Genomic DNA, 18,722 nt, shown 5'->3' on the forward strand with positions numbered 1-18,722 from the left:
CACATAAAAGGAAATGGAAATAAAGCAATGAAATAAATACAGTATTGGTATAAATTGACAAGATAGGAGTAAATATAAACTATATACACAGGAAAGATAATGGTAAGGTGCAGTAATATGAATGGAGTTATCTTTTATAGAATAGTGAGTTGTTTTAAAGCTGAACTGAGTAGTGTGTGAAAGAAGTCAGTGTATATACTGCAATAGTGTAATTTTACTCGCCAGTTACAAATTAATTAGAAACAAAATTAGTTCAAAAAAAAGTATTGGGAATCTTGTGTAAGGATGGCTGAAAAGTTGCAGAAGCCTCTCACAAAACTAAATTTAATTATATGATACGCTAATGTCTAAATAATGCTTTTGAAATAAAGTGGATACCTCAGTTATTTTCTGCATGAATGTGTAGCTAGTGACAACCTTCCAATCAAGTGCCTTTCAATAACTGCCTTTCACCAAAATGCGCAAAGCTGAGAAAGAAAGGTGATTACATTAAACAGGGCCTTGAGCCTTTATGTTACCTCTCTGACGTCAGTCACATGGCTGCTGCACAGATAAAGGAGGGACATGAGTGCACTGAGAGAGGTCTCCTCTCACACTCCCGGTCCTCCAGATACCACTCACACCAGAGATGGCATGTGTGAGACTCAGGCCGAAGTGGTTTTTCCCTCAGCGGAGCCCTCCAGAGCAAGAAACCAATCACAAAAAGGCATGCCTGCCCTCCCCCCCATAGAGGTTTGCTCCTATCAAAGAGTACAAAGGACCACGTAGCACTAACCCAGGCAGATTGTGGAGTGTGCTTTGGCTGCTTGCAGGCACGTACAGTAGGTACTCTTTACAAGGATATAAGTAACAAAGAAAGACGGTATATCCTCACTTGAGTGGCTTTATCTCCTGCTGTTCAAGGCTGCAGCAGCACTCTGCGGTCCTGTACACAGTGTAAACACTTCAGCAAAATTAATCACAGCTATAGACACACAAGGACATGCATCGGTTTTGTGAGAAAGACAGTTAGAAAGCTAGCAAGCCTTTGTCAGCTGTGAAGGAGGTCTTCAGTCGCGAGAGCGCAACAAGGCAATGAGCTGATGATAACAAAAAGACCAAAAGTACAGAAGTGCTAATACTATGAGTACATTGATCTTTTTTGTTTATGTCATACATTGACCTGTAGATTAATTAAGGCAGAGTTCAGTTTTTTGGTAGATTGTCTCACTTGCTTTCCTACTGAGAGATGAAAAGTTGTGAACTCCTGCCGTGTCTCTGTTATAAATAGAGATGTAGCCACTGGTTGGATTACTACAGAGATTGAAAACAGTGAAACAGCCACTCTTTCCCTGTCAAATAATACTTACTCTACAGCTCACTGAAATCTCACAGCATGTCTACACAGAAAGCATTTCTGCCACATCTCATCTGCATCTGATGGAACAGATACGCTCCTGTTTTAATCAACCCAGCTGTCAAGACAAGCAGCGTAACGGCTGCCATTTTGCTTGCATTATATGCCTGTAATGCAAGCGGTTACACTTGAATCTGTTTTCTGTAAACGGCTGTGTACTGGGCTCCGAAAGCATCTCAGAAACTCAGTACTGTGCCTGAATGCCTCCTGCGCAGAACTGTCGTTCCTCTGCTAACATGCTGCTCACCCTGCACCTCTCTGCGGGCAAGTCTTTATCATCACTATGAAGTTGCAACCAGCAGATTCCACGAAAAAACACAACTGTGTTCTGTAAATGTTGCAGATTTTGTTTCCTCAGGTTTCTAGACGTGTCTTTCTGCTATGGACATCTGCACAAACTCCTTCCCATTTATCTGCGCTTCCTCTTCCTCCTTTCATCACAGGATCCATAGGGAGAGGAGCTAAAGCTTCCTGAGACTCACGCCCTGGGTTTCTCTGCATCTCGAGACCATCCTCTATCTCTGCATTTGAGCACTCGATTCCCTCAGGTCCTGTAAGAAAATAAACTTTCTTCCATCAATTGTTAGTAAAATAACATACACCTCTGCAGAATTAAGACGTGTGTGGTTTTTGCCCATGTTTTTGAACTGACAGCATTTTGAACACACATTTAAAATGTTTTGAGCTCAAAGTGTTTTTAAAGGTCGACAATATGGCACAACCTTAAACAGTGGTGATATCACATGGCTCAGGTTAATGCAGTGGTTCCCAACCTTTTTTGGCTTGTGACCCCATTTTGAGATCAGAAATTTCCGGTGACCCCAGAGACATTTTTTTTCTTAGAATTAGTTTTTGATCATGTTTGTTATACCGAGTTGCAAATACAGAGTATCCAGATTACTGCACAAAGTGACATTTTATTTTAAATGTACAGTTAGGTGTGCCGGTCTTTACAAGTCTGAAAATGAAAACTGAACAATCTCTCAAACAATGAATTATGAAAAACTAGTGCAGTATTTTAAACTGGCCACAGTGAAAATTTGAACAATGGAAAGTTACAGTGCTTCCTTCCGTTTCAGCTTCAGTTTGTCTTTTGTGTATTATTGTTGTCTCTTTCAACTCACCACATTTAATAAAATAATGTTAATGGGATGGCTGAGCCTGCACACCTCGCTGCAGCCTTGCAAAGTCAGGTGCTGTAGTAGACACAGCGCATCTCATCTCTGACGTCACATCCAGTCGGGAACGGTACTTCGACTTCATATACACAAGGGCACTAAATCCAGCTTCACACAAATATGTGCTTCCAAAAGGAACCAACATTTTTAGAGCACACATTGAGATCTCTGGGTAGTCATTTTTTGTTCCAAACCAGAATTCCTCCACCGGCACTCGCGAATGGCATCGCTGTTGCGCTTTGTCATATGACAGATCAATCAGCTGTTCAACAGCGGTGGAAGGCAGGTCAACTGTGCCTGCATCACAGTGAAATGGGTCCCTCACCCAGTCAAACTTTGACATATCCACGTCTGGGAAATAAGTGGCGAAGTTCTCTTCTAGGCGTTTCAGGTGGCTGCACATCTCCGTTGTGGGGCACTTATCGATGCTGTTGTCTTTTAAAAACTGACTCATCTGGGGGAAAGGGGCGAAGTTTGCCTTTGAAAGGCTTTCTCGCCAGTAAGCGAGTTTCCCCCTGAATCCATCAATACGATCACTCATCTGCATGAGATTCTTGCTTTTCCCCTGCATGCTTGTGTTTAGTTCGTTTAGTTTTCCAAAGATGTCCGTTACATATGCAAGGAGACACATTTTCTGCTGGTCACACAGAAAGTCAACAAAATCTGTTTTTTTCACATCCATGGAAAACGCTAACAGTTCGTTTCGCATATTGAAAAACCGCCCCAACACGTTACCTCTGGACAACCACCGTGCCTCTGTGTGAAACAGTAAATTTTCATACTCTGAGCCCATGTCGGCGCATAGTTTTGCGAACAGACGTGCGCGCAGAGGATGTGGCTTGATGTAGTTCACCATGGTTACGACCTGCTGCAGTATGTCTGCGATGGGCGCACTCAGTTCTTTAGATGCCAGTTGTTCACGGTGAATCATGCAGTGATTCCATATTGCAGATGGGGCCCGCTGGGTGATAAGTGTACGCAAACCATTTCGTCGTCCCGCCATAGACGGAGCCCCGTCAGTGCAAAATCCCACCATACGCTCCCAGGGAATTCTGTTTTCCTCCATATAATGTTGAAGGACATCGTACATTTCTTGGGCAGTCTCATGTTCAGGAAGAGGGAGACAGAACAAAATATCCTCGTGAATTGCATTCTCCTGCATGAAACGAACAAATGTCAAAGCATGGGCATTTTTTCCTTCCGTACTAACATCCATTTGAAGAGCATAAGCTGGGGAATTGCGAAGTTTTTCTGTCAGCGTGCTCTCTTGGTCACCAGCGATTGCGTCAATCCGTCTTTTCACAGTGTTATCGGACAATGGTATGGTCTTCAGTTTTTGAGCGTCTTCCTCCCCGCACATCGTTCTTACCATTTCGATCGCAGCTGGTAATATTAATGTCTCAGCAATGGTATGCGGCTTCATAGCCTTGGCAATGAGATAGCTCACCTCAAAAGAGGCTTTCAGAGCCCGCTCACCCACCGTCATGGCCTTTTTAAAGTACACTCGCTGTTTATTCAGCTCGGCACATTTATTTTCGAAAAAAGATTTTGGTTTGCCGACATGTTCTTTGTGTGTTGTCTCAAAGTGTCTTTTAAGTTTGTTAGGTTTCATACTCTCGGCAGACAGTCATTACCACACAGCAGACATTTCGGCTTCTCCTCGTTGCTTTCAATAACGCTAGTAAATCCATACTGAAGGAAACTTTCGTCGTATTTTCTCTGTCTTTTTGGTGTCTGTTTGAATTTCAGGCGACCCCACGTGGGGTCGCGACCCCAAGGTTGAAAAACACTGGGTTAATGGGTCCTCAAATCGTACTGTTCACTATTGACTGAGAATCAGTGGCCATGCTCCTAGTGGATATTCACTGTTAATGTATTCTTGCCTCATCCACCAAGCAGTGGAAACTTAGGCAGCGCAGTCATCCAGATTGTTGGTTGATTAAGCACTGGATTACAAGGTCACAGTCAGGACACCGGAGTTAAATAAAGATGGGCCCAACATGTCCCATTTCAATTCTTAATTTTTCTAACTAATGCATGAATATTAATAAGGGCTGGGATGTTATTTTTTTTTTTGTTGAATTTTTTCCTCCAGTTCTGGCAGTTTGTTTTCCCCCATGTCCTTAAGAGTCCTTTTTATTTTTTTTTACATTACACTACCAGCCTTCATTAATTCTTCAAAATCCCCGGTTCATTTTATTCATTTCTCATCTGCCTCTCGTCCTGTTATTGTGTTATATTTATGTTTCCACGCTGTGATTATTACCATCACAAATGAAAATCTCACCCGTCTCCACTCCAGCACCTCTTCTTTCTTAGAGTCTGGGTGTTAAAAGCTTCGAGGGCCCGTTCTTTACTGGGACACCGTTCTACCATAACTTTTGTTTTCGCTGACTAAGCCTTGGTGGGTGTGATTAAACACAAAAACAGATTAGAAATATTAATCCTCTGTTGTTTGAAGTGATGGACAGCCCCCAGGGTGGCAGATTTAATTTTTTGCCGTTTTCTTATTAATGTTGTTGTTAATTTCCTGTCTTTCATGTATTCTCTCTGGCCAGGAAAACGTGTGTGTTTGTGCACAGGCTCGCTTATGTCTGTGGCGAAGGCCTGCATCTCCTGAGATGGTTGGAGATGGAAGTATTTGTTTGTTTTTATTCTTTACCCCTTATTTCCCCCCTCTTTCCCCTTCCTCTAGGAGAAGAAGACCGGGTACTGTACCACCCGCTAATCAGCAGCGCTGAGATTAACTGTGGAAACCAAACAAACAAAGAAACGGAGAGATTTTTCTTCTCCGCCTGGACTTGGCAAGAACTCCTCCCTTGCCTGGATCCCTCGTTGCTTGTCCGAATGGAGACGAGAGGGAGCGTAGAACAAAGGAATAAGCATCCCTTTGTTGGGATTAGGTGAAAAGAGAAAGAGTCTTGTCTTTGAGGCACAAGGCGCGTGTTTCCCCATCTAATTTAATAATGCGCCTTTGTGCCTCTGCGGTGTCTTGCGTGTGTGATTTACTTTCTTTTTTTTTCTTTTTTCCGCGTGTGTCTGTTTTTGAAGTGCAAACCTCACTCTTGTGGAATATCCGGGCCGTGCTGATATGTTGGTATCTTAAAGCATGACGGGAGACAAAGTGATTCGAAATAATCCGCTCCGACCTGTGAATCGGGAGGGAGGGCTTTGAGGACACGTGTGTTTCTTTCGCGAGAATCTCCGTGTCGCTTAATGCGCGTGTATGTTTGTTTGCGATAAGGGAGGACGTAAATATAATAACCACAATCTGCAGCAGCGAGGCATGTCCTTATGTGGTTTGATTGGATTTGTTCATTTTTTGTTCATGTACAATTTAATGAAAAAAGAAATGGGGGAAAAATAGCATCAGTGTGCTTTCTTTGTCTATGTCTGCACTTAGACTTGGACTTAACATAACATTTACACATACCTCATACTTTATGTATGTGTGGGGGTGTGTTCACGTGAGCTATGGACAACTATATGATGGTTTCAGCTCTTGAGAGAACCATTACTATGGGAACATCTGCCAAAGCCCTAGCTGGTGTCACATTTAATTCCTTCCTCAGCACATAGTCGTCATCGAAGAGCTTCCTTGTCTCTCGTGAAGCTTCCTCTAACCTGATACAACATGATAGCTGTGATTACAGTAATATAACTCCTTCTTTGAGAAATGGAAGGGGCAGGCCGTATCCATTATATGTCTCGAGCACCCCATTCTGAACTTATTTAGTTTGATGAAGGGATTTGCAGATGCGGAAAAAGATGTGATGGGGATAATCAATTTAGCCGTTAATCCAGATGGCCTCGCAGGTGACAGGATGGGGTTATTGACCTTGTGTCAAGCTGAAAATCACTTAGAATTAAGCATTCGAGATTTCAGGGGCTTCAAGAAGTTAGTACAGAGATAAGGGTCCCTTTTGTCTGTGCCTGTGCAGCATATTTCAGAAAGAATTTTGCAGTTTTACAACACAAGAAATCAATAGCACCTTAACTAAACCCCTAAATGTAACGTCCGTTGCCGTTTGGTCTTTGCGACTGACTGATTGCACTCACTCTGATAGTTATTGGCTAATGCTCAGCCTGCCTGTATTTCCCACACGAAAACCAAAATGGCCTGTGACGGGTCAATTTATTCAACTGGTTCTCCCCTGCTTGGGCAGTTTGTATGTTTGGGCCTAAGGCATGCTCAAACTTATCATATTCCTTTATTTTGACTGACTGACCCGTAGAAAATGCATTGCAGAGAGTAATGATAAAAGGAAGAATAAGTAGAAGAGGAAATGAGAGGGCTAGTAATTAAATGCTGAGTTTCTATAGAGTTAAACTGCATTTTCCAAAATGACCTGTGACAAGTCCAGATCAATAATCACACCACCTTTTTACTCATTGCAAGTATTTGTGTTAGGTCACCTACACACACGCACACACAGAGCCACACACAGTCAAATAAACACTGTGCGACACCTCTGAACCCTCTGCAAGAGTAAATTAGTTCTTTCCTTCGGGGTAAAACTCCAGAGTGAAAAAGTGTTTACAAGTGTATGTGCGGTCTTTGCGAACGTGTGTCTTGTGTGCCAGAGCGTGCTTCCACGCTTGTGTGTATTGCGTCGGCTCTCGGGGCATGCGAACACGGGTCTCGACCCTGTCATTGTGTGGGAGTAGGGAATAGCAGGAAAAAATGGAAGCTGGAGACACAGGAAATCAGAACAAGGCCTGCAAGAAGCCCCCGTGGACTTTTTTTTTTTTTTTTTTTAAGCCAGCTGGAGAACAGGCCTGCGGCACTACAAAATATGACACAAACACCTAACACAAGACAGTCACAGACGTGGACAGTTAGAACAGAAGAGAAAGCTGAAATCCTTTTATTTACCCATTATAGAGAAACATGAATCACCCTAAAAAACATTCTCTACAAAGTACAAGAACAGGTTTGGATCCAAGTGTGCTCTGTCTCTGTTTATAGCTATTGCCCCATGTACAACCTTCCGCTGGAGATCTGGCTGTCTGTTTTTCCACGGGCGACTTGTACAGGGACGACCAGCTGCCTTTCAGGGAAACATCTGTGCCAAAAAGTCAGACCACTTTGACTCCTTTATCCCTGTCAGAGAGCGCAAGTTCAAAACTTTCATACAGGTTTATTTTCCCTATTGCATGAAACTTATCGAGGTGAGGGCTTGTGAATGACAAGTTGACCTCCTTCCTCCTGCCACTCCTCCATAGCTGGGGTGCTAAACAATTGGGGAAAGCAGTACTCGCAATCATCATCCCACTGATCAGAAAGAGTATGATTTTCAGCAAACATTCTCAGGGATTGTGGCAGGGCAACACAGACTTCTCTCACCACTCTTTCTATCAGCCTGATAGAAGTTATGTTAGCATTCCTTCTCAAAGTGTCCGTCAATGTTGCTGCCATCTTCATCAAATGATTTACACTTTGGTACAACCAACTTCTCTGAAACTGTCTCGCAGGCTGGCGGACTGTAGTGTTTGGGCCCTTATAAAGCTGTTCAAAAACAAGGGTTTCTTAAACAGCTACATGCCTGGAGTCCCATCAGTCACACAGGTTGCCTTGAAAACCTGCCATGCCTGCAGGACAGAACTATAGAACGGAGTAAGTCCAGTCACGTCCTCTTCCTCAGTTTTTAAAAGAAAAAGCTGTTTATCGTAGCCCAAACGACCAACTCTCCTTAGCAGCAGTTGAGCGGTATTGATCCAGGAGGCTCTACAACCATAGAGCAACTTCCTCACAGTCTGAAGCCTAAAAGAGGCTATTTCTGACTGAGTGAATCGGGCCCTGACACAGGCTGGTACAAGGCTGCCGCTCGAATCCAGTAGTGGTCAGACCAAAAAAAGTCGGAAAAATAGCCCTCTGGACTTCCTCCATCAGTCCTCTTGGTGGTGTCAATGCGATAAGTCCGAGCCACAGAGTCAAGGCAACCAAGTTATTGACAACCAGAACTCTTCCTCTATATGACAGCTGGGACAGCAACCAGCATCCATTTAGACAACCGAGCACACACCTTCTCCTTGACTCCCTCCCAATTATTTTTCTGAAAATCCTCAGAGCACAAACAACAATTTCAATCCTGTCCTCCCCCACTCCAGTCCTCCAGGCAAATCATTCCTTAGATTTTGCCCAATTCACCCATGCATAAGAGGCTTTTCATTAAGAGCTAAACTTTCCTGCAGACAGTGAATCTCCCTTTGACTGGTTGTGAAGATGTTCACATTGTCTGCATAAGCTGACACAACTAGTCAACAACAAAGACTGGAGCACCCTGGCAGTGAGATACCATTTAGCCGACTTCCTTACCTGCACAGCAAAGGCTTAATAGCTAATTTATAAAGAGTCCTGAAGTCGGACAACCTTGTCTCTCCACTGTACAGGGATTGTTCAACTCAGCCTACCACCCATCTTAACCATGCCCTCAGCACCACTGTACAATAAACCAACCCAAGCCAAAAAAACATCACATGCCCTTTGTGCAGAAAACAAATATGAGTGATCCACCCTATTGAAAGCTTTTCTTGATCTAGTGAAACAATGCCAAAATTAACATCATAATATTTACAAACATCAAAGACATTTCAAATTATAAAGATATTAGCCATGATTGTCCTTTTGGGTACGCAATATGTTTGGTCTGCATTCACACCAGCTCCTAGGAAGTCTGTAGGTCTGTTAGATGAAGCTCTATAAAGAACCTTGTAGTCTGTACAGAGAAGAGCCACTGGCCTCCAGTTTTTAAATAAAGCCAGGTCTCTTTTCTTGGGCAAGAGATAGAGAACAGCTCGCTGACATAAGACAGGTAGAGTTCCTGTTCTAAAACATTCCAGCAAAACTTGATGTAAATCACAGCCAATGATATTCCAGAATTGTTTGTAAAAAAAAATCTGCGGACAGACCATCAATTACTTGTTCCTTGGCCTGATGCCATCTGATTTATAGCAACTGTCAATTCCTCCAGAGTCAAATCACAGTCTAAAACTGCTCTCTACTCTGAGCTTAGCTGAGGAACACCTTCGAAAAGCTCCTCACGGCTACAACATTGTTCCATCCCAGAAAGGGTTGCATAGAAATCCACTGCATGACTCCTCATTTCTCTCTGGTTTCTAGTTACTTTGCCTTCTCCAAGTTTCAGACAGGTCATCTGCCTCATCTGCGCCACAGATCTCTCCAGGTTGAAAAGAAAAGAGGTCGGAGCATTAACGTCCTCCAGCTGAAGGAAAAGAGACCTGATAAGATGATAGTCAGTAAAACCAACTGGACTTGTAGTACTAAAAGATAGTCTAGAACTGAGATTTTGGGAGATGTATATTCAACTTAGTCTTGCTGCACTCACCCAACTATTACTGACCTGCACTCATGTATACTGTCTAGTTCATGGATGTTTAATTATCCATATATTTGGGTATGTGACCACATGACTCAGACTTTGAGATGGCTGTGGGTAGGGCTCCTCAGTTGTTCTGTCCATAGTGAAATCTAAAGTACAGCTGAAGTTCCCACCAATGATAAATTGGTCCTGATGATTTACATTTGTACCATGACTAAGGACATAAGACCCCTCCCACCATAGTCCCCTGAACTTGTGTGTGTCTCTTGCAAAATCAACAGATCAATTTATTTTTTTGAGTGTCAATTTCCCTAATTAATTGTCTTTTCATCCTTTCCCTCCCACCACTGATGTTTAAAGACCCTACTTTTAAATTCTGCATAAGAAGGCTAGAGAAGAGGAACAGACAAGAGAAACGAAGCAGAGAACAGCAAAGAAAGAAGAAAGTGGTGTGGTACATGATCATATTACTTTAACTGCTTTGCCTTTCTAACACTTTTGGTCCTTGTGGCTTTTCTGAGCGTTGAAACATGCTTTTTGAGTTTCCTCTCATCTCGGAGGTCAAGACCAACCAGTTTCTGTAGTATGCCAACAGATTTAATAAACGTTTCTGTGTCAGGGAAGTAGTCACTGACCATGACAGACTATTTGTAAGTTTCATCCAGAAATACAGTTATTTCTTCTAAATAATATAAATAAATGTTTTTATTGTAGGAGTCACTGATAGATACTGTATCTGAGTCAGAGTTATGGTCCATGTCCTCTCCTGCAGATGTACATACATGACTACTGGGCATAGCCTCCATACTCTGTCCCTTATTATATTATTTATAATAAGGGAGCAGTCTGTCAGATGCAGGACTATCAGCACCGTCCCTCACGCAAAACATTTGTGTCCTACATCTCCACAAACAAAACATTTAATTTGTCCTGAACTAGCATGCACTATGTTATAGCCATCACCGTGCTTTACTCTGAATGACCTCCAGTGTCTGTGTAGGCGAGTCCAGGAACATGAACACTTGTCGCCTCAAAGACATCACATGTTTTAGTTTGGGGTCTTTACATCCCAAACTTACCATTTTAAACTGCAAACTTGCCAAATCTGTGAAGTATCATTTTCCAGCTGTTCACTGGAAATTAACAGTGGAATACTGCCCAGATAGCAGTAGACTCTGGAGCGACACCGGTCTATGGTTGAGACACGTTGCGGTTGCAGTCCCTTATCAGGTAAGCCAAACTTTATTTAACCATATTGGAATTATTTTTGTTTTGCTTTTGTTGGCCCATTATTCATAATGTTAGTACCTTCTGAAGTTTACACTACTTTAACGTTAAACACTTGATTTGAATTGCTAACGTTACTTTCTAGCTAAGCTATGGTAATGAAGTACATGTTTATCCATGTACAAATTTGTTTAGCAAACGCTTTTATCCATTTTATGAATTTACCAATTACTTAATATAGGATAAGAAGTACTTTATTCATGTCGTAGGAAATGTAACGTTAGGGCTAGTAGCAGCTGCTAACGTTAACGTTACCTAACGTTAGTCCCGAACTTGCCTTGCTCAGGAACCCCTTATTTCTTAGCATGCTAGCAGCTAGGTTCCTTTACCGCGCTGCCATCCTCTAACTATATATAAGCCACAATATATTAAAATACGTCTGCAAGTTATCTGTGATGAGTAGCAGGTGTTTGTATTTAAAAATATTAAGTGTAAAAAGTTTGATGGGTGACCAAGTATAAAAATTACTCATGCCGTCCCCCCTCCCCCCCTATGCCCAGACCCAGGATAGAAGCAGGTGGCGTGGCTGATGGTGTGAGCTGGAGTGCCTCGTGCTTTTTTCCCAGTAGCAGCTAAGGTAGGCTAATCTCACACACCTGCAAACTGTCTTTCATGTGAAGGGGGTGGGGGGTTTGCTGCCATTAACAACATAGCAAAATAGCAAACTTTACTAGACAGCTAACGTTAGCTAGTTCTAATGTCGCGCTGCTTGTCTTGAAAACTAACGTTAGCCATTTACCTGCTAGCTTGCCACGGCAGTCATTCATGTGAGGTGAACGGAGAGATGTAGCCAAAGTTCCCCCCATTGTTATGCAGTGCCATGTATGCTGATCAAGTATTGCATGTTCTCTGTTTAAACAGAAGCTGTAAGGAGATTGTACCTGATCATTGTTTCATAAATATAGTAAAATATAAAATGTGTGCTTCTTTCCCCAGAGACATTTATTAAGGGGCCAAGGTTTTTTACATTCAATTTACTCTATCAAACTGGCTATCAAAGACTCAATGGTCCACAAATACGGCCCTGATCCGCCCCATAAAAACACATCCGGTTCACATTTGGCCCAAATACGGTCCTGATCCGTCCCATAAAAAACACATCCGGTTCTAAGCTGTCCCAGAGCTGGTCCAGAATCATGAAAACGGATGCGGAACGGTATTGGCCCGTTGTGCCAAAAGACACCGGCCCAGACCCGTTTCGCGGATCCGGGCCAAATACATTTTGCTATCTGGGTGGATATGGTGTGTTGCCCGGTGATCTTACCTGATCATGTAGCTACACAAATTGAAAACAAAGGATAGTGAAGACTAGCATTCTCAAATAATTCAAACCTCTGCGCCAACTCACATGTCCACCATCTACAATCTCACTCTCACACACCTGGAAACAGAAACGAAAATGAAAATGAGAAGAGAAGAATTCATTGTTTCAATATATTATCAATGTCTCTGGATGGCACTAAGACCAAAGGACTGTCAGAATGAATGAAAAGCAAAGTGGGAGATGTGAACAATACCAGTTAATCATCTCCTGGCAGTCCTTTAGAGTAGACTGGCCTCATTCTGTCCTGTGTGTAAGACCATGCACATGCTATATATATAGAATGTGTGACTTCGTGCATGTGCAGAGATCATCATGGCACATGGAGCATCTAATGAATTAAACAAACCCTGCATCCGAATGTTTAAGTGAAACGCTAAGTGCTTTAAGGATGCATCTGGATGGGCCTGTGTATAAAAGTAAATAAAGTTTAACTTAACCATATTTATAACAGCTATCTCAAATACTATCATTAAAACTTTTATACTATGTCTGATTTGTTCATATAAATCCTCACATGCTAAGATGTATGCATAATGACTTCTAATATCAATGGTTATGTAGGATATAAATAGGAAAAATAGACCTGTCTGTTTCATGTTTTGTCTTGTGTTGGTGGATATGGCCTTTGGTTGATGTTTACATCTGAACTAGACCTTTAAAATGATTTGGGTCTTGTTTGGTCCTTCTATTATCTAGGCATAGATGAGCTGTTAACTAAGTGTCTTGTTCAGGCTTGTGCATCAGTACAAATGTTAGCCAGCACAACAGCAGACCTTCACAGGAGATACATAAGGGTTTGTGCATCAATAAACATAAAAGAAAGTACATAAAGGTACACAGTATACGTTGTCCATGTGCACATATGGAGAAACATTGAATGGCTCCACGAATGTTGATGCACAGAAGCAGTTCTCCTCTCGAGCCTGACCCTGTGCGCTTGTTGAGCTGTGTGATGTGAATGTGTTATGACACTCTCTGCAGGCATGCAAAATTAAACAGGGGCTCCCACAGGAGGAACTATACATACTTAAGCTGTGATTTCCACTGCTTCATATACGTCAGGGCGCCAAGAGCTGCTGCTTCAGACAATCTGATCCGTACCTTTGCACACACATACAAACACACGCAGACAGACATTTATACAATGTTGCACCAATGAAAATGTGGAGTTTGTATTATGTACCCCCCCCCCCACCCCCCCTCACCATACACACACACACACACACACACACACCCACCCACCCCCACAGCAAGGAGCATTTCTTGGGCCGTCACAAGGCTGCTGCTAATACACGCGTTCCATCTTTAGACTTCACTCTGAATGTTCTCTGAGGATGTCTTTATACGTAAGTGAAGCTCCATTCTTTATCGAACCTTCACTATTTTTCTGTCCTCTTTTTATGTGCTGTTGTTGCACACATCCATGGACTCACAAGAGCAAAAATACTGTATATGTAACCATTTGCCAACAAATGATACATACAGAGCACATGCAGTTGTTGGGGCAGTTAAAGTTCTTTTTATTCCTTTGATTCTAATTAAGTAACTAATACTGAATTGATGTAGGAGACACTGGATGTGGATCTTCTCTTACTAACATAAAAGTACTGGTAGACTTAAAGATGTACGTGTGTTTCCACAAACTCCATACTTGCGTCCTTCATGATCCATGGGCCGACTGGGCCTTTCTGTGTGGAGTTGCATGTTCTCCCTGTGTCTGTGTGGGTTCTCTCCAGGTACTCCAGCTTCCTCCCACCGTCCAAAGACATGCTGGTTAGGTTAATTGGTGATTCTAGATTGGCCGTAGGTGTGAATGAGAGTGTGAATGGTTGTCTGTCTCTCTGTGTTAGCCCTGAGATAGACTGGAGACCTGTCCAGGGTGTACCCTGCCTCTCGCCTGATGACAGCCGGGATAGGCTCCAGCAGACCCCGCGACCCTTAACAGGAACAAGCGGGTACAGAAGATGAATGAATGAGTGACCTCGGCATATGCTTAAAGGGACTTTTTGCTACCAAGAGTTCTTGAGCAAGGCATACATCCTGACATCTTAACATGTGTTGCTATGCTCTAACAGACTGCTCTGAATTTAGGGAGGAATGTGACATGGCAATTTCCCAGTTGGGATTAATGAAGTGTTACATTATTATTGAGGAAATAAGTTAAAGGAGCTTGACTTCATGGTCTTTTGGGAACTTTACATAAAGGAAGGTCAAACAAAAATGCTACACTGAGGTACAGACGTTTCATAAGTTCAGTTACATTTTTTCCAACATTAGTTAGGACATTTTATTTTGTGATAGGGTTGCTGTTGTATTGGAAGAGTCAGACCACTTAAATGATCAGCTACAACATTAAAACCACTGACAGGCAGCTTTTGGTTAGGGTTTTACAATTACAGAGTTATGTTAAGATTAAAGCAAGAAGCTTCCCCCATCATATTTTTTGGCAACCATGGTGATGAGTCCTGCCCTTATCAGGAGAGCATGCATGCACTTATTCACATGGCCACAAGTAAACAATGTTACACTGATGAGCCACAGCATTAAAACCACTGTCAGGAGAAGTGAATAAGATTGACCATCTTTGACAATTCAGTGTTCTGCTGGGAAACTTTTGGACCTGGCATTCATGTTGATGTTACCACCCACCTAGACCAGGCAAACCCACCCCATAGCAATGACACTCCTTGATGGCAGCAGCCATCCCCAGCAGGATGCAGCCTGACGCAGACACACACAAAAACGCTTTAGGAACAACTTTAAAAAACATGAAGAACAGCACAAAGTGTTAACCTGACCTCCAAAGTCACTAGATCCCAAAATCAAGTATCTGTGGGATGATCCACAGAGGCCCCTCCCCTCAACCCGTAGAACCCAAAGGTCCCCACTAATAACATTCTGTTGCCAGACACCACAGGACACCCTCAGAAGGCCCATGTCCATTCTCTGATGAGTCAAGAGAGACCTACACTATATAAGGTGGTCATAATGTTCTGCCTGATTGGTGTAGCTGCAGGAATTGTCTGGACAAATTCTAAGCAGAATTCTGAAAAAAGCGTCATCCTTAACGGCCGTACATCCAGGAACAGACTTGCAGCAATGTGTTGTCAAGAGACCCTGGAATGTGGCAGACGATGGGCAATGAATACCTCCAGGTAAAGAGTTTGAGGCAACAAGCAATTGGAGCGAATGATTGAAATACAAAAACCTTTCTAACAAAAGTGGCCATCTGTATGTTTGAAGAGATGCACATGTGGCCATAGCTTGCTAAACCACTGCTTAACTTTCGAAATTGAACCATCCAGGTTGTTCCCCAAATACAGTCCAGAAAAAAAAAAAAACTAATGATAAACAATGAAAATGTTGTTTAATCGTGCACAATTAATTTTATTTGATTAATATTAGTGAAGCCTACCAACTAGCTTTCTTCTCTCTTGCATTTCTTCATCTTGTCATGACAATGGCGAATCACTCATTCTATTGTCTAAACACAGAGTTAATTCCTCGCCAATTATCATGTATCACTACTGACGTACGCATGTGTACCTTTGTACCTAAAACATGGATACCTTATCTTTTTTTTTTTGGCGCCCTTTTTTATTTTTAAAACCACTTTATTCAATTTTTAACAACATGATTAGAAAAGTGATTACAACTCTATAATATTACAATATAAGAAGGCCCATTAACAAAATACATATTTTAACATTTACCTATGTTCATATCTATACATATAAACACTCCACATATAAAAATGTGTACATACCTACATACACGCATACATACCTATGCATCCATACCCGTACCCATATACATATATACATATATACACCCACACACATATATACATATACACATACACACATATATTCTTACACACACACATATGCCCATAATTCCTCGCCATTCATCATGTATCACTACTGACGTATGTATGTGTACCTTTGTACCTAAAACATGGATACCTTATCTATACCCTCACATACAACGCACGGATCAGTGTAAATGGACATATATTTGACGTATAGTCAAATTTAGTGCTCGGATACACAAGATGCCTCAATTTCATGGCTAGAAGTCCTTGTTCCCATGCACAGAGAATGGTTCATAATGTGTCTGATAATGGATGACCTGGGGGTAACTCACCCACAAGGGAAATGTCGATGATGATGTGTGTGTGCAAATTTGTATGGATGCTTGTTTGTTGTTTGTTTCAGTGGGGTGCAAGTGATAGAGAGAGAGAGAGAGAGAGAGAAGGAGGGAGAGAGACACAAAATGAAAGCAAAGCAGACACAGATGAGGAGTGAGGACAAGTTAGAAATGAATTTTCATGCCTAAAATATTCTTGATATATCCACATGGGAGTCATTGGGTGAACTTTTTCTCACCTTACTGAGCCTAAAGCCACATCTGGACTCATTTCAGGTAGAAGAAAGCCAGGTATCCTGTGTTAAAGGCACCAAAATGTCAAACAAAAGGTGCACAGTAAAGGTCCAGGAAGGACTCCAAAGGAGTGTATCTGAGAACTGATGAGATGAAAAGAGATTGAGAAAACAGAATAAATCAAGTCCTATTCAAGACTCCAGTTCAACTATTTAAGCCATTAAGTTGTGTACAAGAAACATATCACATTTGTGTGAAAGTTAAATGTGAAAGGTTTCTTTACAGAAACATTCAGCTATTTTTTCCTCTCTTCATTTGTTAGTTCATAAGTGGGGACATTGAGTTCTTCTGCACACAAGAAAAAGAAGACGGCTCATTTGTATTAGCAGCATGACAGCTGTGTCATCTGAGACCAGAACACTGTGGAGAGAAAACATGTATAATGTCCCTTTGCTTTTTGACAAAAGACAGAACATCAGCTGGTATAATGAAAGTTCCATCTTGGAGCACAGTTGATATAAATAATAAGGATTCAAAATCTCATACTGACTCACAACTTTTAAGGACAGCTAAATCTGATTTAAATACCATAAATCTTTTTGTTTTTAGTATATGTAATCATCTTGAAGTCATACATGTGTGCATATGCATACTGCACCCTTACACGACTGGTTTCCTTTGATGATCAAACTCAGCATCCCAAAGACTCTCATGTTTTATTTATGTCATTATGTTCAAAGTAATTTGGGAAAACGTAGTTATGAGCATTGACTATATATAAAGATGGACAAATCCTTCATAAAGTCAAACACAGGATTCATGAGCAATTCGGTGTCGGCGGTAACTCTACCTAACTCTGGCCTAACTCTATGCTAATTCAAAAATGGGAGTGGAGCTTGGTTGGACTGGTGATGCATTGACACACAGCTAGCAACTTGTAAGGACATCTACATGTCATGTGAAGAAGCCAGCCCTTATTTTTTTCATAACTTTAACATATACAGTGATCAGGCAACGTTAAAACCAGTGACAAGTGAAGCAAATAACACTGACCATGCGATGTTCTGCTGGGAAAATTTTGGACCTGGCATTCATGTGAATATTACTGAGTGTTATGGTGTGGACTACTCAAGGGAAAGAACCCAGGCGCAGGACTCAAGTGGTCAGACAAAAGGACAGGACTTTATTTAGAACAAAAGCTGGAGCAGAGTTCCAAAAAACTAAAAGATCAACAGGAGCTGGCTGGCAAAAAAGCTGGAGTGTGGGCTGCACCTGAAGCAAACAGAAAAGCAGGTTTGTTTGAGCATGTTGAAAATAGGCTAAGTGTCAGTTGCTGGTTCCATTGTTACTACCACAGAAGAAACTGAAGAACTGGCGATGGGTGGGAGAGTAGAAATTCCTCAAGTTCAGCTTAACTGGACAATAAGATGCAGGTGAGAAGGCAGCCCAGCCCCAGCATAGCGACCAGCAGCAGCTCAACTCCACGCACCTGAGGCAAAAAGGAGACAGCCAAACAAGCACAAATGCAAACCCATAGAGAGCAACAAGTCACCTCTTAACACTTAGACCCGTACCACCAGAGCAGGCACCCCCACACCATAGCAATGACACAATGACAAGCACACACACAAAAACGCTTTAGAAACAACTCAGAAAACATGAAAAACAGCACAAGGTGTAGACCTGGCCTCCAAATTCACTAGATCCCAAACTGATCAAGTATCTGTGGGATGATCCACAGATACTTGATCAGTTTGGGATCTAGTCACCCTCCCCTCAACCCATAGCACCCAAAGGCCTCCACTAACAAC

The 18,722-nt window shown here is 42.1% G+C and overlaps 1 protein-coding gene across 1 annotated transcript; it reads right to left on the reverse strand.

Moving 5' to 3' along the window:
• Window positions 1-2,539: 2,539 nt before the first annotated feature.
• LOC311497743 (protein FAM200A-like) lies at window positions 2,540-4,060 on the reverse strand (the record flags this gene model as incomplete). Its single annotated transcript, XM_084558113.1, has 1 exon — window positions 2,540-4,060. The coding sequence occupies one exon, from the start codon at window positions 4,058-4,060 to the stop codon at window positions 2,540-2,542; it is 1,521 nt and encodes a 506-aa protein (XP_084414239.1).
• Between the last annotated feature and the right edge of the window lie 14,662 nt (window positions 4,061-18,722).

The sequence above is a fragment of the Chelon labrosus genome (genome assembly GCF_963514085.1).
Source record: "Chelon labrosus genome assembly, chromosome: 13".
In the NCBI taxonomy this organism is placed as follows: Eukaryota; Metazoa; Chordata; class Actinopteri; order Mugiliformes; family Mugilidae; genus Chelon; species Chelon labrosus.